This window comes from Neovison vison, chromosome 3 (assembly GCF_020171115.1).
Source record: "Neovison vison isolate M4711 chromosome 3, ASM_NN_V1, whole genome shotgun sequence".
In the NCBI taxonomy this organism is placed as follows: Eukaryota; Metazoa; Chordata; class Mammalia; order Carnivora; family Mustelidae; genus Neogale; species Neogale vison.
In genome coordinates, this window is record NC_058093.1 from 64,129,298 (window position 1) to 64,156,539 (window position 27,242).

At 37.7% G+C, this 27,242-nt stretch overlaps 1 protein-coding gene across 1 annotated transcript in view; it reads left to right on the forward strand.

Moving 5' to 3' along the window:
* The window catches only part of XIRP2 (xin actin binding repeat containing 2), a 295,386-nt gene that overhangs the window by 245,793 nt on the left and 22,351 nt on the right, over nucleotides 1-27,242 (forward strand). Inside the window, exons 3-4 of the mRNA XM_044240927.1 lie at nucleotides 8,188-8,348; nucleotides 13,214-13,351. Coding sequence (XP_044096862.1) covers nucleotides 8,188-8,348; nucleotides 13,214-13,351 — 299 coding nt within the window. The remainder of the gene's footprint in view (nucleotides 1-8,187; nucleotides 8,349-13,213; nucleotides 13,352-27,242) is intronic.

Consider the following 27,242-nt stretch of genomic DNA (forward strand, 5'->3'; position numbering starts at 1 on the left):
GAAACAAACTGTGGGTTGCTGGGGGGAGGGGGGTTGGGAGAAGGGGGTAGGGTTATGGACATTGGGGAGGGTATGTGCTTTTGGGTAAATTGGAAGGGGAGGTGGACCATAAAAGACTATGGACTCTGAAAAACAATCTGAGGGGTTTGAAGTGGTGGGGGGGTGGGAGGTTGGGGTACGAGGTGGTGGGTATTATAGAGGGCACAGCTTGCATGGAGCACTGGGTGTGGTGAAAAAATAATGAATACTGTTTTTCTGAAAATAAATAAATTGGAAAAAAAAAAGAATTCTAGAAATCTTATTCATGCTAATGGCTGTGAGCCAATGCTATGTCCATCAGTATGAGATCCTGATTCACAAATTCAAACTGGGTTATAGATCATATATTTCGATTTGATGGAATTTAGTTCATCACTCCCCAATTTAGTTCTAAATCAATTTTTCAAGTACCAAGCAGTTGACTTCTTTATAACCCATCCAAAATACAATCACGAGACTATCGCCGTGTCACCGGAAGTGTGTTCGCCTCAGCCTCGTGGGCTTGTGGGGCCTGCCAGCGTTCTGTCCGGTTCTTAGTGTGGACTAAATAAAGATTTCCTGGATTGACTTTAGAAAAGTTCAAGGAAAAAAATCATTACATTCTCATTTATTTGCTCAAGAGTTCAAGTTACTATTAAACCTTAGGATTTCTTTTGAGTTATGATTATACACTGCGTTAGCGATCTAGGACTATTTTTTCTGTTTTTATGGTACACGTGATAGGAGTCAGTTCACCCCAGAAGAAGGCACCGCTTTGTCGCTTGAAGACTCTGGGAAGGTGATTATTTGGGTTTGGCTTTGGTTTTTGGACACGTGCATTCCTTGAGAAGTAGCGCAGAATTGGAATGTCACAGAACCCGGAGCCAGACTGCGTGGCTTCCCCTCCCAGCTCGGACGCTCACCAGCCCCCTGTCCTTGAGCAAGTATTGTAACCTTGCTGTGTCTCTGTTTCCTTATCTGTAAAATGGAGATAAAAAAATAAAAATAGTCTCTACCTCATAGGATGGTTGAGGGCATTCAGTAGATTAATGTCTGACACACAGAAAACACTTCATATATATGTGCTCTTACTTTTTTACTTGTGAGTCATTCTTTTGAGTCCTTTATTGTTCAGTAATGTTTGCAGTTTTATTTCTGATATGTCCATGTTCTTTACTAAAAAAGTAATACTTTCGGCCTATTTATTATAATTGCCCCCTCCAGTTTTCCTTTTGTCCTATAATTATTTTGGTTTAAAAGGTTTCTTACTTCACACTATTTTTTAAGCTTAGGAACTCCAACTGAAATCATTTTCTACTTCTCCGAAGATTTTTCAACATTTCAAAAAGCATTTAGCTCTTTACTCCATCTGATACTCTGTAACGTGCTTCAAGGTGAAGAACTGTTGGATGTTTTCCACAAAATCATTACCCAGTTTCCCCAACACGCCTTGTTAGTAATGTTGCTGTCTCGTCCTGTTGCTCATCTACATACTCATGTGGCCAGCTCCTTCGTGATTCAGTGCAGATGTCCTACTTCTCAGGATGCTTTCCCTGACACCTGCTCGTTCACACACCCGAGTGGATTATGTCCTCCCTGGGAGGCTCTCCACTCACCTGGTGCAAACCCATTAACTGTTGGGTTATAATTGCCTCTCTTTCTCTCCAACTAGTCTGAAAGCTGGAAAGCATAGTGAGTGCGTCATATGCTTACTGTAGATAACCCACGTTGTTTAACGGTAATGAATAAATACATTAAAGGAAGTCATATTAATTATATAGTATGAATCATTTCCTTTTGAATTTCATATAGCACGGCGCCTGGACGCCTCAGTCAGTTAAGGGTCTGCCTTCATGATCTTAGGGTCCTGGGATGAAGCCCTGCATCGGGCTCTCTGCTCAGTGCGGAGTCTGCTTCTCCCCTCATCTTTCTCTTACTATCTCTATCTCTCTCAAATAAATAAATAAAATATTTTTTAAAAGAAATGTCATATGGTAAAGATGGAGAGAGATACATGAATGTCACTCACAGCATTTAAATTCCCATAGAGTTCTCCTTTTTCTTTTTTTTAGAGTTTGTTAATTTGACACAGAGAGAGAGAGATCACAAGTAGGCAGAGAGGCAGGCAGAGGGAGAGGGAGAAGCAGGCTCTCTGCTCAGATCCCTGAGATCACGACCTGAGTCGAAGGGAGAGGCTTAACCCACTGAGCCACCCAGGCACCCTGCAGTTCTCCTTTTTCTTGTTTTTGATGGTGTTTACATGTTTCTGTACTATGCTAGTCCGCATGTAGAGGTTTACAGTGTTAAAGCTTCACAGTGGGATTAGTATCTTCCAACTGTCAATGGCCCTGCTATCTCATTTAGGACACTTTGTCTTTAATGTAATTTTGCATGAAAATAATATAGTCACAATGACTTTTCTTCATTTTATATTTACCTGTAACATTTTTACCCAATATTTTCTTTTTGAACTTTATGTCTTATTTTAGGTTGATGTCTTGTGAGTGGCATATGGTTGGATTTATTTGTTTGTCTTTCAGTGTGGAGTTTGAACTGTGTTTATCTTTATGACTATTACAACTGATCTTATTCCTACCTTCTTGTTTAGGTTTTTAAAATGTAAAGACTTTTGTTTTCTTTTTGGATGTCTTTTGTTGTATGGACTGTCTTTTAAGTTTGATGTTGACGCCACACCAGTACCAACTTGGATTCATACAGACTGTAGCTCAAAGAACTAAAATTTCAGTAACCAGTAACCAGTTTTCTAATTCCTTTTGGTTTTCAATATTATAAGAAAGGCATCTAAGAATGTCTGAATTTTGTTTCTTCATCACAGAAATGCTTCATAATTTTAAATAATTATAGAATTTTTCTCTTTCCTTGCAAAACTTGCAATGTTTTAAAAGGATTTACTGTTATACTGATGTTTCAAACTTAATTTTATTTCTGGATTATAGTACATATTTTAAAACCATGCCCAAATTTTATTTTCAGTAATTTTTCTTCGAATATATCTTTTTTGTTCTGCCTCCCACTCTCCCCATCCCAGCCTCTCATCGAAATGCTATCAATTTACAGTTTGGATTTTGCTCTCTGTTTTCTGTCATCGCCTTTCACATTGCTGTTAATGTTAGTGATTTTCTTTTCCACAACATATATTACACTATTTACTGCCCCCAGTGTGTATTTTAACCCTTCTAAAAACTTTAACACCCCTAGTTCTTTTCTCATCTCTGGCAGCTTTCTTTTCTTCTGACTTTATCTCAGCCAGGTGCCTGCTGTAATTCAGACACAGCTAATACCAGCTTTGCAACACTAGCAAGTGGTCTGTCAATGAAATGTAGAGGTCAAAGTATCTTACTTTATTCTACAGACTTCCACATAATCCATATGAGGTAGGCAAAAGAAGAAAGAAATAAGGTGACTCACAAAAATTTAAACAGTATTTGTGTAAGCCAGTTTTGAAGCCCTGGGGTTTAATACCTACCTTTCATCCAATTTTGTCCATTATAGTATTGTTATATGGTCCTCTTTTCCATAAAACTTTATCAAGTTCAACTACAGTTTAGAAATGTGCCTCCCATATTTTGAAAGTAAGAAATTACATTTAGAAAATGTGCTGAGGTGGAATCTTGCTTTAGAAATAAGATCATGACAGAGCACTTGGCTTTGTGAACTGTGCCACACTGGGTATTTTCTAAAGAGACATTTTTCTGCCTTTGACCATATTTTTGAGCAAGGCACTGACCCCAGCACTATCATATCAAATATTGACCTTGACTTCCAAATTCTTACTCTATGAAGATCTTAGGATAATATATATAATTTATTACTCCAAATTTCTAGACAATTATTTGTTTAATGGAAAATGAAGAGAGATGTTATTTCTTAATGTTGTAAGAACATATCCTTTTATAGACCACTGAATTCCAAACTTAAATTTTCCTGAACAGCTGGTTAGAAGAATGGTTCATAATAATGAACCTTTTTTTTTTAAGATATTATTTATTTATTTGACAGACAGAGATCACAAGTAGGCAGAAAGGCAGGCAGCGGTGGTGGGGGCGGGGGGGGGGGCGGGGGGAGTGGGAGGGAGCAGGCTCCCCACTGAGCAGAGAGCCCAATGCGGGGCTCTATCCCAGAACCCTGGGATCAGGATCTGAGCCAAAGGCAGAGGCTTAACCCACTGAGCCACCCAGGCGCCCCAATAATGAACCTTTTTGAAATGTCTGTTAATACTAATCTGTGCATATTTCTAAGAATTCTTTCACTGATAATAGAAGTTGTGAAATGAGAAGAAAATCCCAGAGTGTATTAATTACATTGACTATTCCTCATTGTTTTCCATATCTGACTTCTTAAAACTATTATTTTATTTTACTCCATAGAAACACAGAAGGGTGTCTACGCAGTCCTTCTGTGACTGACTATAGGCAGGTGAATAATTGGTCAGGAAAGGAAGAGCATTCTATCTTATATTATACTACTTTGCATTTAAAAAAATTTTTAAACATGGACTCTCCATAAAAAGTAAAATTCGGGAAGGTATGAGTTTTGTAACTAGGCAGATTTTATTGGTTAATTTAGTTATCTTGTTTTTTAAAACTGCAGAGGAAAAGCACATATTTCAAGCCCAAAAAAATAGATCTGTAGTCATACAGTCTCTCATGATTTAAGGAAATAGTACATGTAAGTGTACACTTATGTATGCATATATATGTACATGTATGTATATTATAAATATGTATATTTATGTATGTACATAAGTATACATAAGTGGACATAAGTTAGATGTATGTGTAGTATATTACAAAAAAATATAAAAATAATAATATAAATCTTTTCCCTAAGAACCTCAGAATTCTTATAAAAGACATTCTTATCCTTGGCATATAATCATTTTCATAACAGCTTGTATTTTTTAGTGTTTTATTTTCTTTCAAAGTGCTTCCTTTATATGTTCCTTCTGCTTTATAGGATTTATTCTGTTCTACATAGAACTATTTTGGGTGGGTTAGCAATTATTTTCTCATCAGCAAACAAAAGAGAACAGTTGACATTTAGGGTGCAATGGATTCTGTGTCCAGATAAGCCATTAATTCTGGAGATTTGGGAGAATTCACTGAACTTCTTTGGATTTTCGTTTACTCATCTCAACAATGATTGCCATTAAGCCCCGGAGTCAAGTCACTTCTAGTACAATGATTCTGTGTTGTTAATATTTATAATGATTTCTAGCAGAAATGGTCATTTGAAAAGTTTGTTTTCCCTTCCTTCTTCACAGACCACTTTAGCTTTGTCCCATATTCTTTCACAGTCTGATTTCTATACCTATAGGTATGCAAATCTCCCCCTATTTTTCCATAGGTATTTTATGAGCATCTTTACTTGTTCTTCTGTGTCACCCCTCTCTTTAAAGGTTCCCTAAACTCATTTCACGGTGTTCTCCAATCTCAGTTGCATTCAAGCCTTCTGAGATGGCACAGTAAGAGGTGGGGGGACCAATGTCCCTGTCTTCTTCCTCATCTATCCCTAAGAAAGGGGCTGTCTAGGGGTACTTGGGTGACTCAGTCAGTTGGTCATCCAACTCTTGGTTTTGGCTCCAGCCATGATCTCAGGGTCGTCAGATCGAGGCCCGAGTAGGGTTCTGTGCTTACCATGCAGTCTGCTCAAGATTCTCTCTCTCCTCCCTCTGCTTCTACCTACCCCCAACTCTTCTCTCTCTCTCTCTCTCTCTCAAATAAACAATCTTAAAAATAGGGGGCTGTCTGATCAACCTTAAAAAGTTATATCAGGTGTCATCAACATCAGGATAGGAGCAGATAGATACAGCGTGTTATAGTACACTGGGCAAGAAAAATCACTTATCAGGTGAGGAAAGGATAAACATTGAGTTAGAAGGTTAAGAAACAATATGGACACAACTCGTTAACTCAAGGTAAGGTTTCTACTCTATGACTATCTGTGTAGGCAAATACTGATGGGAAAGAGAGAGAAATTAAGATGTAGTGTATTTTCTGTGATCAAAATGAAAGCCCACAAGGCAATGGAATCCGAATCTCTTAATAATCAGGCCATTGATTTCCTGACCATTAATCTTGGGCCTTTCCCTGTAGGATGAAAAATGATAAAAGTCAAATATCTGAAAATTAAATATCATCTGTAAATTTTAGCAAAAATAAATTGCTGACTTTCTGTTAAGATAACTAAAAGAATGACATCTTTTATGAATAATATACAAAGTGAAATTTATATTTTAATGTGGAAAAACTTTATGGAATCAAGTTCAGTAAAATCTATATAGTGATCATTCATAACAAAGTCATAGTATAGTTGAATAGAAAGTGAATTCATCTGTGTAGATAGATAATCCACAGGGGAAAATAAAGATATACTTTCTTTACATGTGAAAGACTTTCAGTAGCATGAGAGAATGTCTTTTTATCAAAATCAACTGGAGGAATGTACTTTTGTATGGATATGAGGTTTTGAATGTCAGGTGAATTTCACAAAAACTGACATTTGTTATGAACAAATCAGTGTTGATCAGCGTTGTACAGTCATAATGTGCATATATCACAACTTCGTATTCTCATATATTTTGTACTTATGTAAAGTAAAATATATTTACAATTTTAATTAAATATGTGAAAATGTTTATTTGAATAAGAACTCCCTATGGAAAATCAGATACTCAGGGAGCCAAAACAAATAATTATTCATTTTTTCTGAATCACAGAAGTTGTTCTCATCTGTTGTGTACATAAACCTTAAAAGAAACTAAAAATAGAAAAAGCAAACAATTCTATAAGATGGTTCAGTGTGGGAGCTGGGGAAGGAGGTAGGAAGAACAGGAAAGGGAAGAAACAGCTTGGTTATCTCTTACCAGGAATTGTATGGGTCTTGGTTTACAGTGATTAAATTAAACCAATCCAAGTAACAAAGTACACTGAAGAGCCCTGCTCTGTGAGTTCCAGAAATTACCAGTCCAAAGGTGAATGGCAGGGGGTGCATGAACGAGTAGTGAATATTCATGATACAGGCATGCATGCACACATGTACATGTGTATCTCCATGTAGATAGGGACCATACACTGAATGGCCCCAGAAAAAGCCCTTGCAATGATATTGGAATTAGGGTTTTTGAAACTGAACGGCAAACCATCAAGCAAAGTGATAACAGCGAAGAATACTAGATTAGGAAGAAAATCTAGTTTTGAGTCCAGCTCTGGCACATGTAACTGAAGAACCATGGAGAGTCCTTGTCTTCCTTTCACATAAGGAAACACTTAGACATGTTTCCATATGCCTAAAAGGAGCTGGTTAGAGTAGGTTGGACTGCATGCTCTTGAAGACCTTTCTGTTTCTAACCACTGTTATCTGTGATCATGCAGTCAATCTTTTGCTGTGTTTCCAGGCATGCAATTCTTGTTACCCTGTATTTTTGTCAGCTAGATGGCGTAAATGGGAAAATATCAGACCATCTGAAATGGGTGACTGACAAAGCTTTTTCTAACAGTACTATTATTTCTTTCTCACGTAACACATGTCTCTGTGAATAAAAGAAATAAATCCACAGTCTATAATTCTCATGGCAATCCTTTATATTAGCTAGATCCATCTCCTCGAGTGTTAAGGGGTGGAGAGAGAGAAGCAATTTTTAGACTTGCTAAAGATTTAGTCCACCCATCAAATTAATTAATTGTGTGATCATGGGAAAGTTTTCTAACCACTGTGACTCTCTACGTTCTTAGCTATAAATTTCAGAAAAGAATAGCACCTACCTCATGAGGTTCTTAGAGAAGTAAGTGAGATCATGCTCTTCACAGCGTTTAACCTAAATTCAACACACGGTGCCTCAGGAAGGTTCATTATTAACATTATGGAACTCTTAATAACTGTTTTTCATCAGAGTAATCACAAGAGTAAGAGTGGAGACAATATTTTTGTTTGACGTGTGCATGACCATATGCCCCGTATAGGCATTTTGTAGCTTTGCTTGAAAGCTTGAAGAGGGTGACTGTGGGACATTGAAAACACGGTACTGTGAAAGGTCGCAGTCTGTTTTATAAGAGCAGATATTTAAAATGCCTTTACTGTTCATAAGGGGCTGCTATTTTCTTTTCAAAGCCCGAAACACATATCTGAGTGCGCTACATTTGCTTTCAGTGACTGTTGGCCCTAACAAACCTGCGAGTGGATTTGCGGAAGACAGTGGTGCACAGAGCGAGGGCACGTCAGACCTCCAGGAAGTGGTGACCTTGAAGGAGCGGATGGAGAGGTACCAGGCAGCTGTTTCCAGGGGTGACTACCGCAGCTTCTCTGCCAATGTAAGCTGCTCCCCATGGTTCTGCACGAGGCAATGGGCTCACTGAGGTCTGCGCTTCACACACCCTCCTTCCTTCGCAGTACAGGATAGGGCAGGGCAGTGGGATATAGTAGAAAAAGCAGACCTAGTTTGAATCAAAGTCAGAAGATGATGAGTTTAAGCTTCAGAGCTGCTAATTCCTCACTGTGTGAATTTGGGCTACTATCCTAACCCCTCTCTGAGCTTCAGTTTCTTTAACTGCAAAATGGGACTAGCCATCCAGCACAGAGGGTCTTAGAGAGAAGTCAAAGAGATAATTTACGTGTAAGCCATAAGGCAGGGTAGAAATGTGTTATTATTGCCATCATTATCATTTAACCTATAGCTATTCTCCTCAGGAAGGTTGGGAATTAATTTCAGATTTTAATAATGTGGGTCTGCATGCTGCCCTCCTCGGTCTCATGGATAGTTCATTTAAATTCACTGGCAGTATCTTTTTTTTTTTTTTTTTTGCTTTTCTCATTTCTCTGTATGCACTAAATCCATTAGGAGTAGCTTAATCAACATAGAAATGAGGGAGATTAGCAATGTAGGCACTCTGCTAAACCAATTATGATTATAGGAAACAGCAGGATTCAGTAGGACCACCAATTTTTAGAGCCAAAGCATAATAAAGTCATATTCAAAAGAATTTGTTGGGTTCCATCATCTGTGGCCTTCAATCCACAGGGTTTGATGAGTCATTTTATTAGTAGCAGCTTTATAGCTTAATGGAATGTAAGGATACTCTTTTATAATTATAATCTCCAAATTAGCAAAGTTGTTCATTTAACCAAAAGAGAAAGAGAAAGAATAGCCAAGAAGAGTGGTGTTCTAAAATAGCCACTCTTAACATTCTTCTTTACAAATTATTTAGAGACAAGTCTAACTGTGCCAAACTCATTAACAATATTGTAATTCCAAATGACATTTAAGTTTCTACATAGTCATTAAAATCCATTTCAGATGCAGCATGGATTTTGAATGAATGTACAGAAATCACAGAAGTAGCTCAAGCTCTTCCAAAATAAACAGACTCACACCAGTGCCTCCTGCCAGTCTTCTTAGATAGCGCCCCCTGCTGGATCATCAAGAAACTTTACTACAAATTAGTGTTTGAAATTGGAGAAAAGACTTTTGGGGAAACAAACAGATTTTGAAAGTACCCAGTGAGAGAAGGGTTATTCAGTAAACATTTTATGTACATATATTTAGGAAGACTTTTATCTTTACAGGTACTAGGAGAATACACCATAAGACAAATTTGTTTTTATACAAAAGAGAATATTTAAATCGGGCACTAAGAAAACTTGATTATCCCACTATTTAATGCAAAAATGAAACGTTAATTATATCGTAAAGGTAGCCTACATGTAAAGAATTTAATAATCCTTTCTTCTCTGCCCATTTATAAGCAAAACAAACTGAGGGGAAGTGATTTATGGGAGATCATGCATTAGAGACAAAGCCAGACTAAATCCCTGGTGTGTGGATTCCCGGGCTCTTCTAACTGAATTCAACTGCCTCCTCTCACACAAGAAAGCACCTGTGGCCCAACAAATGCCTAAGTTATATTATGCAGGTGTTGGGGAGGAAGAGCCCATATATTATCTCAGAGAAATCCTGGTAAATATCTAAAGAAAAACAAAGTAACTGCCTCACTGCCTTATCTGGTCAGACATATCAAATGTCTGTTCAATTACAAAATCATGGAAACTGCCTTTAACAACATTTCTGTCTATACACATAACTGAAGTGTTTTATGTAAAATCTGGAGGTCTCTGATTTGGCCCCAAACTGAATCCATTATGTTTCAGTCACACTGAGATCAGTTTCTCTTGGTCCTAGCCCTAGCCAGATGGCTTTTGGTGGAACCTAAATAAAAGTCATGCCTGTGGAAAGGCAGTGGTCTGCGGGAGAGTCCCAGAAGAGAAAGGGGAGGTGACATTTGTTAAGCGATGGATTAAAATGTCAGATTCTGTGCTGTGAGATTTTATTTCTGTTATCTTTTTTAATGCAAGAAATATGTGGAAAATATATTGTTATTCACAGTTTATAAGAAATAAAACTTGAATTCTAGTCTGAGATCATAAGTGTCAGAACTGGGGTTTATCCAACCCCCAAATTATGTTATTTCTACTATGCCCAAGGACCCAACAATAGTTCTTTGTAAAGACAATAGATAATTGTGTAATATATTAACCCAAGTAAGTGTCAGGTAGTTAAAGTACCCTATTATTTTTTTTTAAGATTTTATTTATTTATTTGAGAGAGAGCATGAGAGGGTAGAAGGTCAGAGGGAGAAGCAGACTCCCTGTGGAACTGGGAGCCCAATGTGAGACTCGATCCCAGGGCTCCGGGATCGTGACCTGAGCTGAAGGCAGTCGCTTAACCAACTGAGCCACCCAGGTGCCCAAAGTACCTTATTATTGAAAGGAGTTAATGTTAAGTAGGTATTTAAATTAACTTGTTAATAAAATGACTTAATTATTATGGGCATACCCATTAGATTCCGAATCTTATTTCTGAGTCCAAGAATAAGAAACATTCCATAAGGATAAGCATAAAAATGTTTAACACAAAACAACCTGTTAGGTAGTCGCTTAGAATAACGTGGATTAGTTGAACTATGTAGCATGTGGGGCTAAACAAGGCAAAGTCACAGGCATGTTCTTCCGCGCAAGGAAACATCACTGCAGCTCTTGCCCACAGACGGCTCCTTGAGCAAGTCCAGCCAGATCACATATATAAATGTTCACTTACAAGCTGAGCTAAATAAAGAAACCACATCACCACTGCTCAATTATAATTCAAAAGACTTTCTCACTTAAGTGGGTGAGCAGCAGTAACAGTGTAATAGAAGGACTACTGATAAAATTCATTAACTATATGAATTTTTGCACATGTAATATGGTCTGAATCCAAAGCACAATGTTAAAGAAAAGAATGGATATTTTGGATTTTTAATCCGAGAGGCAACATGTTCAGCATAGGAACTGATATTTTTGTGAAAATGCACTTATTAGGAAAGTATTCAGTCATTAGCATGATTACTGAGGCTTAGTAGATTAATTTCACATGATTTGGACCTTGTTTATAGTTGTTGGAAAGCGTAGGTTTTTTTCTTAACAATAATTGCCTTAATTTTCATAATTTAATACTCATATATTATCTATGTTTGATCAATCACGGAAGGCCACTTATGTACATTAAATGTCAGGGAGGGGTATAAGAAATATTATGACCTTAATTCACCCTTTCCCTTCTTTATCTTAAATTTCAAAATAGATGACACACTTTCTCATGACCTTAACACGTATCAAATGGCAGTAACTGACCAGGATTTCTATTTGAAGTTCGTTGCAGAATTTGTTAGAATATGTATCTAAAACACAGAAGGATGCATTCTTTTATCCTTTCTTCCCATGCTGCAAATATACATATTCTTAGAAAGCTTATAAATTTGTTAAAGCATCCATTTGGATTTGCTAGTAATTCCGATAATGCCTATTATAAATTCATTCTCCGATATTTTGGAATATGGGAAACCCCAAGATTACAGTTGTGTTTTTAGTATCTGTTTGAGAAACTGCATATTGGGTCATGATTTCCGGATCCCAGCAGTCCACAGTCCATGGTAGGGGAACTTCAGCTCACGAACATCAAGTTACTTCCAGGTCTCAAGGCTTCAGGGTTATGTCAGGACTGGGCCAGACCTCAGGAAACCTCCTGTGATTTGAAGGGTTGCTGAATCCCTTCCCAGTTTTAAGCGGTCCTGGAAGCTTCTTGGAGGAGGACTGGTTGGCATGGGGCCTGTTTGCTTGAGAGTTGTCATTCCATCTGGGCTTGAGTGCCTGCTGGGCTGGGGAGTGTGTTGAATCATCAGAACCAAAGCCCTCAAGTTACCACACTTCCCACAGGGGCATAAGATCTGACAAGGCTCCTCAGTGTTTTTCAAGTTGCTCCAAATGATGTCTGTTGAATAAGGCTTTCTGTTCTGCAAAATGCCAGTAGTAGCCTAGAATCTTTCTAAGCTTAAACCTTCCAAGCTAAGTCCTGCGGTATACCACTCCCAGAGTAGTTTTTCTGCCTGTCCTTTCGTACTAGGGATTAAGACAGACAGCAGTCATTAAGACAGATATGGTTTCAAATTCTAGCTTCTACTCACACCCCAGCAATGAGAACTTAACAAGCTGCCTTACGTGCTCAAACCTCAATCTCCCCATTTTAAAATGAGAATAAATGCCCATGTCTCGCAGAATATGGAGAAACATCAAATGACAAGATATATGTAAACACATACAAACCACTCAGCACTAGTATTAAGTAGCTGTTACTATGACTGATATTGACATTTTTACATAAGAGATGCTTATTTTATTCATCTTTAGTGGTTTGAATACATTTTGGAATGAGTCAAATTTTTTAATATTCTTAATAATGTGTTGTTTATGTAGATGTTTGGGATTTTAATGACAACCTTACTGTGAGTTAAAATTGAATCCATTATTCTAATTTCTTCTAGTCTGTGTATTATTAGAGAAATACATCCTACAATCCTACAGGTCTCATCTCCAGATATCAAAATCTATCTGAGATAAGGAGAATTAACTCAATATTTTGAAGTTCCTTCTGACTTTATATCAAACACTGATAAATGAGAAAACAACATGGAGAGATTATTTTTTATTAAGGTTTTCTGTAAGGTCCTACTGAAATAATTGTGTGTGTTCACGTTTTTTAATATACCACCCATTAATAATTGTCAACTATAAAAAATAATAACTTATAAGTCCCATCTTGAGCAAATACAAAGCTGAATTTTCCTTTTTTCTTAAATTGTCTTAGATGATGGAAGAATCTGGAATGTGCACAGTACCTGGTGGTTTGGCCAGAGTGAAGAAACAATTTGAGAAGGACAAATTTGCTTCTTCTTGTAATACCTTGTCTCAGTACCAATACCAGCACCACAACAGATCTGAGCAGGTAATGTGACTTCAGGTAAATGGATAAATCACATATGGTCTAAGTGTTCTCATTTCTGTGCCAAAGCAGAAAGACTCCTGTTCACTGGTACATTTATTTTCATTACTCATTAACAAATATTGTAATTTTAAGATGCTTTAGAAAATCATCTTTAAAGCATATCAATGTATTGATTTGCTTTCTTGGAGCATTTTTTCATATTTCTAGGAGCATTTTTTCATATTTCTAGGAAACCATGCTGGAATATTTTTCTTCTCCACTTCTCATGTTTCAAACATAAATGAAAATTAAATAGCCTGGGTTAGTCAACAGGTAAATAGAAATGTTGAAGGCCACGTTTATATTGAGCCTCTGCTTCTAGGTTATGATTCATGATAAACTATCCATTGGTTGTTTTTATAGATTAAATGTGAAGCACTGTTTAGCTGATCATTGTGGTTAGTTTTCTGTTTTCTTTAAAATCATCAAAAATTGAGTAGTAGAACCCAGATGTTACATAAAACTGCATAATGCAACTACTATATTTTATCTTACATAAAAGATTTTCCCCCATTTCATTCCTCCATTATCATAGATCACCAAATATTGTCATGGGTTATAATGATTTTTGAATGTGAGAATCTCAGTAATAAAACCCATTAGATTGAGCTCGGCACTTTGAAAAATAGTAATTGCACTGGAAACAGCTGTATTTAGGTCCATGTTTTCCATGAGGAAGAGAGTAACTGGGGTACTTCTAAAATTTTGTAGTGGAAGATAAAAGGTGGGTTTTTGTTCATTTGGTTTTTGTTTTAAGAAAAATCTTTAGGATATTTGGAGTTACCTATGTTTTTAAAATTAAGGCAATTGTATCGTATAGTGTGGGTGGGGGAGGAAGGGGGAGAATATACCAAACAGAATGATTAAAAATCTGATATGTGAAATAGTATTTGTTTTCTTTTTCTGGCTTTGTCTGAGAAATAAAAATTGCACAATATAAATAGCTCAATGAATTTAGGGGAAGAATTAACTTTGCCTAAAGGAAACAAAATGTAAATAAGAAATTAAGACTAGATATATTTGTGGTCTAATATATAGCTGTTGCAGCAACACAGGAGTCTATAAGTGAGTCAGTTGTGTGTTTGCTTAAAACGCATCAACAATACAAAGTGTTGTTAGTTATCATTAATAACTTAAGTAAAAAATTCCAGAGGGAAGTCTGTGTATGGACAGATCCTTTGTTTTGTGAGGAAACATTGTGAAAGAGTGTAAGCACTACGGGATTTGTAGATCTGACTTTAGAGCCCCCCCCACCTGCCGCACCCCCCCACCCCGCCACCTACCAGCTGAGTGACACTAACACAAGGACACCTTCACCGTCATGGCGCTGGGGAGTCCCTCAGGGCAGCATTCTCAGAGGCGAGCGGCACTTAGCTTAATGCTTTGCTATCATCATCTTGAAATTCTTAATACTTTTAGAAAAAGGGATCTGGGCCTGGCATTCTCATTTTGCTCCAGGTCTGGAAAATTATGTAGTCAGTGCCACATAGACCAAATTCATCACCCCTCAACTCTCTGTTTCTGATTAAGATGGGGGTATCTGATGAAGGATTTGTCCATGTCATGTGGAGGTCTCATATGACAAAGAGCAGTTTCCATAAAGTATTTCATTATCCATGAAACCTGAAGTCAGTTAGGACTCCTTAATATTGCAAGAGAGAGAAAGCCCAACCAACAGTGGCTTAAGCCAAGTGGAACATCATAGATTCACAAACATGCAGTCTTGTGGAAGGGAGATCTGGTATCCACTCCACTGATATATTGAAGCAGCTGTCTTGTACCAAGACTGTGGTTATTGAGTGTTTAGGAATGCTGCAAACCAGATAATGTCATGTTAATAGCTTGAAATCCACCACAGCCAGAGTATTTGAAATAGAGAAATTGGCAAATACAACAAATCAGGAATATTCTTTCTTTCTCTCTTTCTTTCTTCCTTTCCTTCTCTCCTTTTTATCTCTTTTTTTCCTTGAGAACCCATTGTTAAATATGTATTTCCTTACTATTAATGTATGGTCTCAACAATGTCCCTGGCATAGTAGTTAAGAGCATAGAAACCAGAGCCAGATTACTTGCGTCCAAATCCATACTCCTTCATCTATTAGTTGTGTGACATTAGGCAAGTTCCTTAGCTTATCTGTGCCTCAGTTTCCTCAATTATAAAGTCAAGATTGTAATAGTTCCTACCTCATAAGTTTGTTAAGAGGATTAAATGGATTATATTTGTAAAGCGTTTAAGGCTATGCCTGCCTGGCCTATTGTAAGCATAACACAGTGTGTATTTAAAAATAATAAGTATCACCTTCAACATATTTCTTTTCTTTTCTTTCTTTCTATTTTTTTTTTTTTCTTAACCTCACTTCTTCTGGGCTAGTCCCATTCTCACCCAGGTTTCCCCCAGATAGTAGTAAAAAAGATGCAGAGAAAAAGTGAGATCTTTTTCCCAGAAGTTTTGGGACCAAGCCTTACTGCATCTAATTGACTCTAAATGGAACACTCACGTTCTTCCTAGAACTAATTGCTACAGCTGGGGGACACTGATTGGCTGAAGCCTCTGTACCTGTTGACCTAAGTGGAAATTCTCGGCATTCAGTTATCAAGGGAAAATAAATGGATGCTGGATAAAAGCACAACCCACAGCAGTAACATATAAATGTCACACACACACACACATACACACACACACACACACACACACACACACATACATACTATAAGCTCCTTGAGAATGGAATCTATTATCATATGCGATAGTCCCTCCTCTGGAACATGAAATACTAATGCCTATAAGTGTAATAAATAAAACCATGCACTAGAAGTCTGAATATCTGCAGGACCCTGGGCAAATAGTGACCTCTCTGAACTTCAGTTTCATTATCTACTTGTAGACATACTAATAATACGCAAAAATTCCATGGGGAACGACTAAGCCTTGGTCATGATGCCATGTAATATAAATAATACATAAAGGAAACATGTTAGAATAAACTAGTAAATATCTTTTATTGAACTGTATGCTGAACTCTGTGGGAAGATGAAAGAAAAAAAGTCATCTGTACTTAGAAAATAAAATGACTAATTTATAATCCTTATTACAAATTTGAGACACACATCAAATTTGATTATAGAGGGGAAAACGTAGAAAATCATGTCTTATCTATTCACTTAAACTTTTACAGCTATCTAATGTATTCTAAAAATTGCTTCTCTTATCAGCGGGGATTGAGGATGTTTACAGGTAAAGGCAGATAGTTAATTCTGTCTTCCCAAAGATGTTGTCCACCCAGATGGTATTTTCAGTCTGCTTGTTGAAAGTACTTGAGATTTACCTCTCCGCTAAGTCTGCCCTGGCAAAAAAAAAAAAAAAAAAAATTGTTAACATATAAAAACTAATACTAATTTGAATATCAAATTTAATTAGACTTAAGAAAGAGCATTTGTTTTGAATTTCTGACAATATTTGATGTCACAATTACTAATAATCTTATAAGGTGTAATAAATTCAATCTCCCTCTCTCCTTTCTAATATACTAAAGTCAGATGTTTCAGGGTAATTAGCTATTTGGTAGTCGTTTGGGAGATGAACAACAGGGTTAGACAAGTTTTGGAAATTAAGCTATCTCTCAGGTTAAAGATCCCTCTGTCTGCTGATTGATCAGACTATTTTACCAGACTGCCTTTTATTCAAAAAGGGATTCTGAAATAGAAAAAAAGGGGGGGGAGGTATAAAATATAGGAACTTCATTTATGCCGTCTGGGATAATGTCCTATTTATATATTCTAGACTTGTCATGCTTCATGGTTCTGCCTGTTTCAGTAAGCAGCATCACCACTGCTAGCCTGTGGAGAATCCTTATGTAAATTAGAAAAAGCGGCCACTCTGGACCATCAGAGTCACTGGGTGAGGGAGGCATGGGACGAGGGTTCAGCTTCTTAAAAGAATGTGTTGAGGAAATGTTATTTAATCTTTTCCCGAATTCTTTTTTTTTTTAAGATTTTATTTATTCATCAGAGAGAGAGAGAGAGATTGAGCACAGGCAGGCCGAGTGGCAGGCAGAGACAGAAGCAGGCTCCCCAGTGAGCAAGGAGCCCGATGTGGGACTCGATCCCAGGATGCTGGGATCATGACCTGAGCTGAAGGCAGCTGCTTAACCAACTGAGCTACCCAGGTGTCCCCTTTTCCCGAATTCTTAAAAGGGTGCCTTGAAATACGCTGCAGAAAGTATTAGAATGCATGTGTTATTGATGTGAAACGACCATCATCTCTTTTCTGAGTTCATTTTTACTTGCCTATACTATGGTTTCCGTGTTTTCAAGACTTTCCATTCCTTCTTTTTTTCTTTTTTAACAGCCTTATTGAGATAGAAGTGGCGTACCGTGAAAGCCACCCATCTTAAGCGTACAATTCGGTGGCTGTGTAGTGTCTTTACAAAGTCATACAGTGTCACTGCTATCCAATTTTACGACATTCCCTGTCACCCCCAAGATAAACCTTGGACTCATTAGCAGTCTCCAACATTCCTTTTTGTGCCATATTTTCACACTCAGGATTTGACCTTCATCTTCTCACAGGAATGTCTTTGTTTTCTTTCCCCCATACTTACACCGTCCTGAGTAGCTCTTTGCTTATTAATTTTGGAGTCCTGGAAGCCTGTACTCTTCTGAGGTTGCTTGGTTTGGTTTGGTGTTTTCTTTTCTAAGTGGCTTAAGTGGGAAGGAGCAGATGGAGCCCCCCAAATTTTGGAAGTAATCAGTGCAACACAGCGCTTAGGCGACTGCTTTTATGTGAAAATGGCTACACCAAATCCATGTCAAGAATGTGAGGTCTTCCTGACCGCTCCAGCGGCCGCCCTTCATGTGGGCCATGAGGAAGCTGCGAGCCAGTATGCATCTTTCTGTATATATCTGCTGTCTCAAAAACCCAAATGCAAACATTAGCACTCTGTAAAGTTACGTGGATTTGAAACAATCCCTAGACAATTTTAGGTTGATAGAAAACATTTTTGACAGCTTGTGACAGATATAATCTGACATCTGTGTGTTTTAGACTCTTTAAAGGTGACCCATCATTATTTTCTAGCAGACTAAACATTTTTCATCAGGGAAATGTCCACATTGCAAAGCATTTCTCATATAAGTGCTTTAAACCTACCTTTAGCTTTCTGTCGTGTACGTAATTCTTCAAGGTCGTAGATTTCTATTGACAGCCCCAATCTAACCTAAATCTCTATCAACAGATAAGTTTATGATCAAAAGTGCGTCTCATATTGTATTTTAATTGTGTATGCTATTTTTTTAATAGTATTTTTTAATGACTCTTACAACTTAAAGTAACATCATGCAAACAGGAATCCAGAGTGATGGCAGGCCTGCTAGCTCCAAAGCCAGACAGCCCAGGTTAGAATCCTCTGTGTTAGCCTCCTGATCTCCGTAAAATGAGGATGAAGTAGCGGGTGTGTTTTAAGAATAGAATAAGGTGCTCCCTGTAAGGTTGTTAGTAAAATGTCTGGCATATATGAATTGTTCAATAAACACCAGCAATTATCATCAGCAATATTTCCGCTAAAGCTAAGAGAGAATAATCAGGTGCTAATTATTCTCAAAGGAAAATATGATTCATAAACATTTTATGTATATGTAAAAAGACAAAGAAGGATAACATTGCTCTATGCCTCACAACTCACACACTTCAATTTTTTTTTTTTCCTAGCTCTTTGGCCCTTGGAGACAGAATCATTTCCTAGGAGCTCATTAAGTAATTAAAGATTAGTTTAAAATTAACATCTCTCTGAATGCTTTGGGCATCTGTTGTTCTGAAGTAGTCAGTAACTTTAGTGCGTATTTTAAAAATTATAATAACAGGTCTCCTTCTGAGGAAAAAGTGCTTAACCCCCCACTCTAGGCAATGACAAGATGAGGGCGATCTCTGGGAAAGCCAAAGAAGGGAATATGTATAGGACATACTTTACACAGGTTCACTGCCGCCCCGGGATGCCGTTATGAGTAAAAGCATGTTTTTTCAAGTGGGAGCAAATGAATAACATAGCATTTGCTTTTGAAGACTGCTTTATTCACTGCTTTATTGTGACATGATGTACTGAGAGGAAAATATAATTAATATAGGAATTGAATCAGGCAAGAGAGAAAAAAGCCTACCCTGCTTGAATAAATGAGGAAAAGAGAAAGAGTTGAGCCAGTGTTGATTTTTTCCATCTCTGCAAGTGCTGTAGCCTCTCAGCTCGTTTTAGTGGAAGGGAGAGGAAAACATTTGTAAGGAGTAGAACCTACCTTGTGACATTTTCTGGTTTGTGCTTCAAAACAATGAAGGTAAAATACATTCCACCAATTTTCTGAATAAAATATAGTAAGTGCTTTTTTCAACATCAATGCTAATATGTACAAATACTAAGAAATAAGGGCCCCTATTTGCCAGAGAACCATTTCTTTCCTTGACACCAGCCAGGCAATCAGCCTGACCTTTCTCCAGATAGACCAGTGAATGCACATAAATTTCCCACTAGCCAAACCATTTAAACCATCTTCTGCAGCTCTTTCTCAGTGCCTATTGTGAGTGAGCTTTGGTACTGAAAAGAACTAATAAGATTAATTTTTGAATGCTGAGTCAGAATCAGAAGAACAAGAGTTTACAAAATAAAGCAAGCAATAAAACAATGGCCTCGACCAACTGAGGTCTATAACCCACTAACAGTCAGGCCTGTACAAGCTGGTTTATGCAGAATTTGGTTCACTTGAGTTATTTATTAATCAAAACATCCCAGTTCCTGGTGCCATATAGCAAACCAGCTTTGCCCTACACTAACAACTCAGTTTCCTTTTTAATTCAACAAGAAGTAGAAATGCAAACTTTGATCCAGTTGTGGGTTTGGAGATGCACACTTGCTAAACTGAATTTTTCACCTCTACTTTTACATTCAAAACTATCTGCGTTACCTTCATGAATGGACATTTCATTATTGCTTTCCACACCTGTGCCCTGGTCGAAGCTGCCTTGCCATCTTGCCACCAGGGACCTTGCCATTAACTCAGTCTCCACCTGTCTCTTTTCTTCCTATCCATGTCTACCTTCCTCTGGTTCTGTAGGACTTGATGGAAGCCCATACTTTTTTCTAGAGATACCAAATCGAAAAGAATTCTATTTTGTAAAAACAATTCCTTGCTCAAGTTGCAAGGTAAATTAACCACAGTTAGTACTACTCACACCAACTACAATGAATACAAAGGCAAAAACACAAACTAAACTCTGTAAGAAGTTGTATTTCTCAGGATGAAAGAAAGAAAGTCTTTTCCTATGGGCTCCCCAAACCCTGATTCCATTATGGCCTGCATGAGCCTGGTTCATCTAGAAGTGTGCCCCACCCTCCTTATGAAGCCCCTATTCCATGCTTCTACCTGAAGCTTCCTGTTTGGGGGTGCAGCAGTGCAGTGGTGGTGGGTCTCCAATGAGTCCTCTGTCCATCAGTTTCTGCATCACCCCCAACCTGAAGCAGGACGGCTTTTCAGAGCCCTTGACTTGTCCCCTCCTACCTCTTTCTTCTCTGATGAGATAAGGATTTAGAATGAAACCATTCTCCCTGTGAGGCTGAGACACGGACAGAGTCTCTGAGCGAGCTCAGGTCCCCTGAGTCACTTAGGCCCTCAGTAAGGTTAGACCCTTAAGTGTAAATTAATAAAGGAACTCCCCAGGCAGCCCAGGTCATTCTGATTAAGTTGTTCTGGCTTGCGGTCAGGGATGGGGGAATGGTACTGCACTTCGGGTCTGTGGAGAACAGAGAAAACAAAAGCATAAGGAAATCATGGTGAATATAATAAATGTCAGTCAGCCAAACAACCAATTTACCTGTACCCAAACCCTGTTAGCTCCTTTGTTAATTTCAGACACTATTGAAATACTGTTATTTGTATATATACAGTTATATTTCAATATTAAAATTAAACTAGATAATGGTATAAATGAACTAAGGAAAGATACATCCAAAGTCTTAAGGAAAACTGATTAGAACAAAGATAAACTAAAAAGTGAATGAATTTATTAGTTTAGGCCACACTAACGTACCAATAATTAACTAAAACTGATACTTAACTTCTTATTATTGTAATCTTTTATCAAAAAAGCTTTAATTTTATAAGATTATACAGTCTGTACACCTAATGTCTCTTGAGTTTATACCTTTGATATTTCTATATGGTTATTATTTTCTGAAAGACATGGGATTTAATTGCAAAGTGATCAACTTTATTAAATAACATAGTAAACCGGCTCATAGTCGTTTGGCTCTTCACATAACTAAAGCAATGTGTCCACTTCCCCCAAGACACGAGGTATGCCCAAAAAGTACAATTAAGACTAATGTCTGTGATCTACCAACATCAACAGCATTACTTTGGAGCCACACACTGTAACTCTCAACGGCGGCTGTCCCCAGATGAAGTCGATGGTAATTACTAACTGCCTGCTGAGGTGTGACCATAAAGCCTTCGTCATGGTCCCTTTGCAACTTCCAGTTTCAGCTACTTTCTGCAGAATTGGTTGGTATGTGAGTTCTCCTGCTAGTGCAGAGAGGGATTCACTCCTACCTTCCCTGGACAGCACTTCAGGACAATCCAGTGCATCATTAAAAAGGGAAACTCATTCTAACCCCTGGCAAAATGTTTGCCTTGGTCCTTTGTGGAAACTCTGTCCTCTTGATGAAATAATGCAGTCCTTCTGGTATGTGCAATCAGCCTGGGCGCCTTTCCTATGCCATTAATAATTAAATGAGCTAATCTGCCTGGTGACTTGGAGGGGATGCGAAATATTATCCTACAAAGGGTGCCCTGGCACTATTTCTCAGGCTGTCAGAGCCTGGGGGTTAGTACAAAAACCCGCTAAGTAAGACTGAGTTGCAAGCACAGACATAAGTGCTTTCAAAAAGTCCCGAACTGGTTGCTATTCTTTCTAAGATTCATCTTACTTGTGCTCCAAAATAGAATTTGTAGGAGCAATGTTTACCCCAATTATTGGAGTACCACTACCACAGCTTTTCTTCTTAATGGTATTGTGGGTTTCTGTAAACCTATTTGTTCTTATAGAACCCATTTTCAATTTCATTTGCAGAAGACAAGTGCACTTACAGATACACCCTTCACTCCTTTCAAGGAAAATGAATTGGGATTGCTTTAGGGGGAAAGGAGTGGTATTGTTTGTTCTTATCTCAGGGCCCAGGGATATTGAGAGAGGGTCACCAGAAACCTTTCCCACAAAACACAAAATCACCGCCCAGAGTTTCCTGTTCCCAGGGATCCCCCAAAGTATCTGATGTTGATGAAGAGGTAAAAGACAGACATTGGGACATGATGGAATTTTATGTCATCTTGTACTTACAGGAGGTGGGAGCCACAGAGGGAAAGCTGGAGGAAGGAATGTGTTGATACAGCCCCTCCTTCAATTTGAAGTCTCATATTAGTTTAAAAGTGGAAATGTGCTCTTTGTATAATTATACTTAATAGAATTCTCAAATATAGAAATAATACATTATACTAATTAGAGGTGCTTTATTTTTGAATTGTTAGAATGGCAAGCTACGGGATTTTAAGTTCACAGACTTTGCTAGTTTTTGAGGAGCAAGGAAAATTATAGCAAAAGAAACCGTAATGTAACAGAATCATTATGCTTATAAAACTTGTAGAAGGGGCAAAATGTTTTTTCCACAGTTAGTTTTAGGAAAATGGGTGTTTTCTGTAAGCACTTGACATAAGAATATTAGCTTTTTCTACTTCTTCTGGATCTAGTATTTCTCTAAATAAACCCATCCTCATGGGTCTTTGAAAATGATTAGATCGAGATACGTTTGTCTATTCTTTTGCATGTTCATTGATTAGTTTGCATAATTACAAACAAATTAGCATACTCCCCTCCCCACCCCCACCCCCAATAACCTGGGAAAAAACAAGGCCTGAGAAAAGGAAGCGATGTTAAAGCATTCTGTCTTCAGAACCATCTATTGCAGAGATAACTGTTTGGGATATTGCTTGGTAAATTTATTTTGCAGTTTCTATGCAGATCTCAAGATCACAGCACAGGGAATAAGATCACATCTTCTTCCAACAGCCTTGTTCTTTATCCCTCTCTGTCCAGAGTCATCTACCATGGAAAGGAGCAAGTTATTATCTCTGTAGGAACCAGCTGAGGCTACTTCATTTCCTACCCCATCAGGACAAAACACATTGTAGACAGCCACCAAACTGATACCAACAGGGGGAGCCAAGTGCTCAATCTATCTTCCTTCCCCCCCCCCCCGCCCCCCGCCCCGGGGGAAATACCAAGAATGCTAAAGACCTCATCCTGCATTTGAAATTCGTTTCTGTCTCCAGAGTACAAATCACAAAAAGTTAATACGAGAATTCATATCACATGGTATTCAGACACATTTTGGGGAGATCTGGGGGAACTTTGATGAAGTCAGCCCTTTAGGTTGGGGTTCAGTTTGTGAGCCTTTTATCATAAATATTTTGTGCCATTATTCTACAAATATCAACAGCTCCCCCCAATTATATTGTTTGTTTGTTTTTTCTTTTAGAGGATTAAAAAAAGGAGTTTTCCTTTTTTCCCGCTCAACTCCTTTTCCTTCATGCTCTTATTTTTCTAGACCTTTTCCATTACAGGGGGAGTTATGATAATGACAAAGTGTACCATCAAGTCTGGTTATAGAAAACAGACAAAGAAAAGAAGCAATAATTTGCAGAGAAGAAGGAATGTGAAAAAACTATGCATGAGAGAATTACAGACACATACAGATTTACGTTTTCTATATCAGAACCAAATGCAAATATGTTTGTGTGTGTGTGTATTGTTGTTGTTGTTGTTTTTCAAAATGTGACGTAGCTGTGAACACTTTCTGCCACAAGGCAGTTATCCCTGTGGTAACTTTTCTCTACACCTCCTGCTTAAAACCTAAAAAGTAAGAAGGATCACGAGGCCCAACTTTCATGGTTCGTATTAGTACTGAAAATCAAAATCAAGAGAGCTTTGACCCTTCTGCTCCACGGAAGGTTTCTGTCCTCCCTGAGCTCGCCTTAGGACACCTATGTTACCATTTGACAGGTGTACGGTCCCAGCCAAACGTAAATATGTTGATTTCTTCCTATAAGAACAGTGGTGAGACAGAGAATATCTTTTCACACAAAATGCAAGTTAAATCATTTAATAATCATGGGCTCTGTGTTTGACACTTACGTTCAATATAATCTCTCTTCTTATCACCTTGAGATAGGAGATCAAGTATTTATCTGAATATTTGAAGTAAGTTGTAAAGACCTATCATTTCTTTTTATCAATGCCTGTTTGAATCTCATCTGCTCTGATCCATCCTTAAAAACAAACCTGATCTTCAGTTATGAGCCTCCAGCAGATGGGTAGGTTTTCTGTCATTTACAGTGCACCAGAATTATATTAGCTTATTTGGGAGGACTTCTATTACAGATCAGAGAGTATGTCCTTAAATGTCATCTGATTTTTTTAAATAAGTCTGTAGGAGTTAAATGGCTCAATTTTTAAAATAATTGTTGATTTTTTTTTTTAATGTAAAATGAAACTACATAAGCACATACTTAAAGCAAATAGTCCTTGGTCCTTTTTAGTAAGAACCTCTTTTCAATTTTGAGACCTCTTAAACTTCTGGCATTGATTTTTTTGTATTTGTCAAACCTTTGCATTGATGACCAATATTAAATTGATAGAAAAGATGTTTCACTGAATCACCAGCCCTAAAAGAAAGGAAAACAAATGTGTAGTTACCTGGTATAGTAGTGAAAAAGATATTGTAGTGAAAGACCCAGTGATTTTTCAAGAGTTAAGACACAATACAAATTAGTGTACATGATTATTAATTTTGGGGTTTTTTCAAGGACTCTCAGAATTGTGCTGTTCTTCAAGGTATTTAACTGGTTGAGGATAATGTCTTTCCTTTTCTCTTGTCTCTACCTTAAACACACTCTAAGCACATAATAAGTGCACATAGAATATGTCATTTACTGCCTTTAGGTGTTAAAAACATTGGTTCAAAATAGCTGGCTGATGGAATTCTTATGAAAACATTATATTCGTGGTGTATGTTTGGTGTTTTTAAAATTTGTGTATCATTCTTCCTTCCATCCCTTTTGTATATAATCAGCATGTAGATTTTAAGAACAGTAGAGTTCTAAGGAAATGAGGTTTTATACAAGTGTGAAGCGCCTTGTACATTTCCTGACACGTACAACACTCAATCCATGGTAGCGCCTCATCTCTATCTCCTTCAGTGCTTCCCCACTTTCTGTTGCGGCAGATTACAAATGAGGATTCTAAGTGAGGCTGAAATTAGTTGTAACTTATTTACCTGATTTCTCACTTGAATTGATGACAAACTCCAGCTATAATCTAATATCCCTGTCTGCCACTTCAATCTCTTTTCATTCCCCATGTTGCTAGTAGATACATTCACCAGTGAAACTGCAATTAGTTACCCTTTTATTTCCCCCCATTTTTCCTTTTTCCTTTTGAAGAAAACCCAAGTGATCAGAATAATTCATTTGTAGCCATAATTGATAATTACACTGCCTTGTTTGCACAGATAATCTTGAAATGGTTGCATCGGAGCCAAATCCACTTTATTGTGTTTCTTCCCTCTGTTTGGATTTTATATAAAGATTTAAAATGTCATTCCTCCCAGTGAACAAGACCGATGTTCACAGAGACACAGAGGGACAGTAAAAGGAGGAGGAAAGTTTGTATAACAGGAACTCTTTCCAACCTCTTGGCAGGCCAATTGTACTATCTCTAAGTCTTCGTATATGTCCTTGTAGTATCACATGGAACATATATGGCCAAGAAATAGGCCCAAATCAATTCCATTATAAGACATGAATAGTGTTTCCTACTATGTTATCTGTTGTCAAAAATAAACACCTTTACTTAACGTTTTTAGCTGGTTTCCGTTTGGTTAAGAAGACCTCAGTGTTCATGAATTACATTATTATAACAAGAGTAATAGCCACTTTTCACTCTTTTTGACATTCGAAACTCCTTCTTTACTTGGGAATGCCTTTTACCAATGAGGCAGAACCAGCCTCCATGAGTAGAAGCTGCAAATACCACACACTTACTCTCCTAGGCTTCCTGGCAACTAGGACTCAAATGTATGAACTAGATTGTACCAATCAGATACCCCCAAATCAGACTTTGCATAAAGAAATGAAGAAATGACATGAGAGGCAGGGACTATGTGGAATTAATCTTAATTATGGCTGGTGGCAAGAGATTAGCAGCATCCAATCTCAAGAAGTAACTATTCTAGAAGCAACATCCATTATGTAGTTTTGATAACTTCGGCAATGAATGTGTCTGGTGTTCAGTGACAACAGCATGGGGTGCGTTCACCAGATGGCTCTGCAGCATTATTCAGCTCTGTTACTGACTACAAAACCTCCAGGTCTTGTTTTCTGAAATCTGGAGATTCCATGAATTCCACTCCCCACCTCTGCCACTCAGTTTCTCTTTAACAAATTATCTTTCCTGTTTAAATCGCTCAGATTCTGATGTTTGAAACTGGGAGCTGTGACTGGATAAAAAAAAATATATATATATATATATATATGGCTAGTACATAAATCTTAACATTCTTAATTTATTGTCTAAATGATAGTCATACAGTAGGATCTTTAGGAAAGAGCAAGTGTGAGAAGAAATGCATAATTGTGGATTAAATCACTGTGAACTGACTGTTCACTAGGTATGAGTTCATGAAAGATGGACTGAATAGGTGATCACAAAGCCACAGTCTGGCCATGTCTCTGTAGAGTATTTCCACGTCCTAGCAGC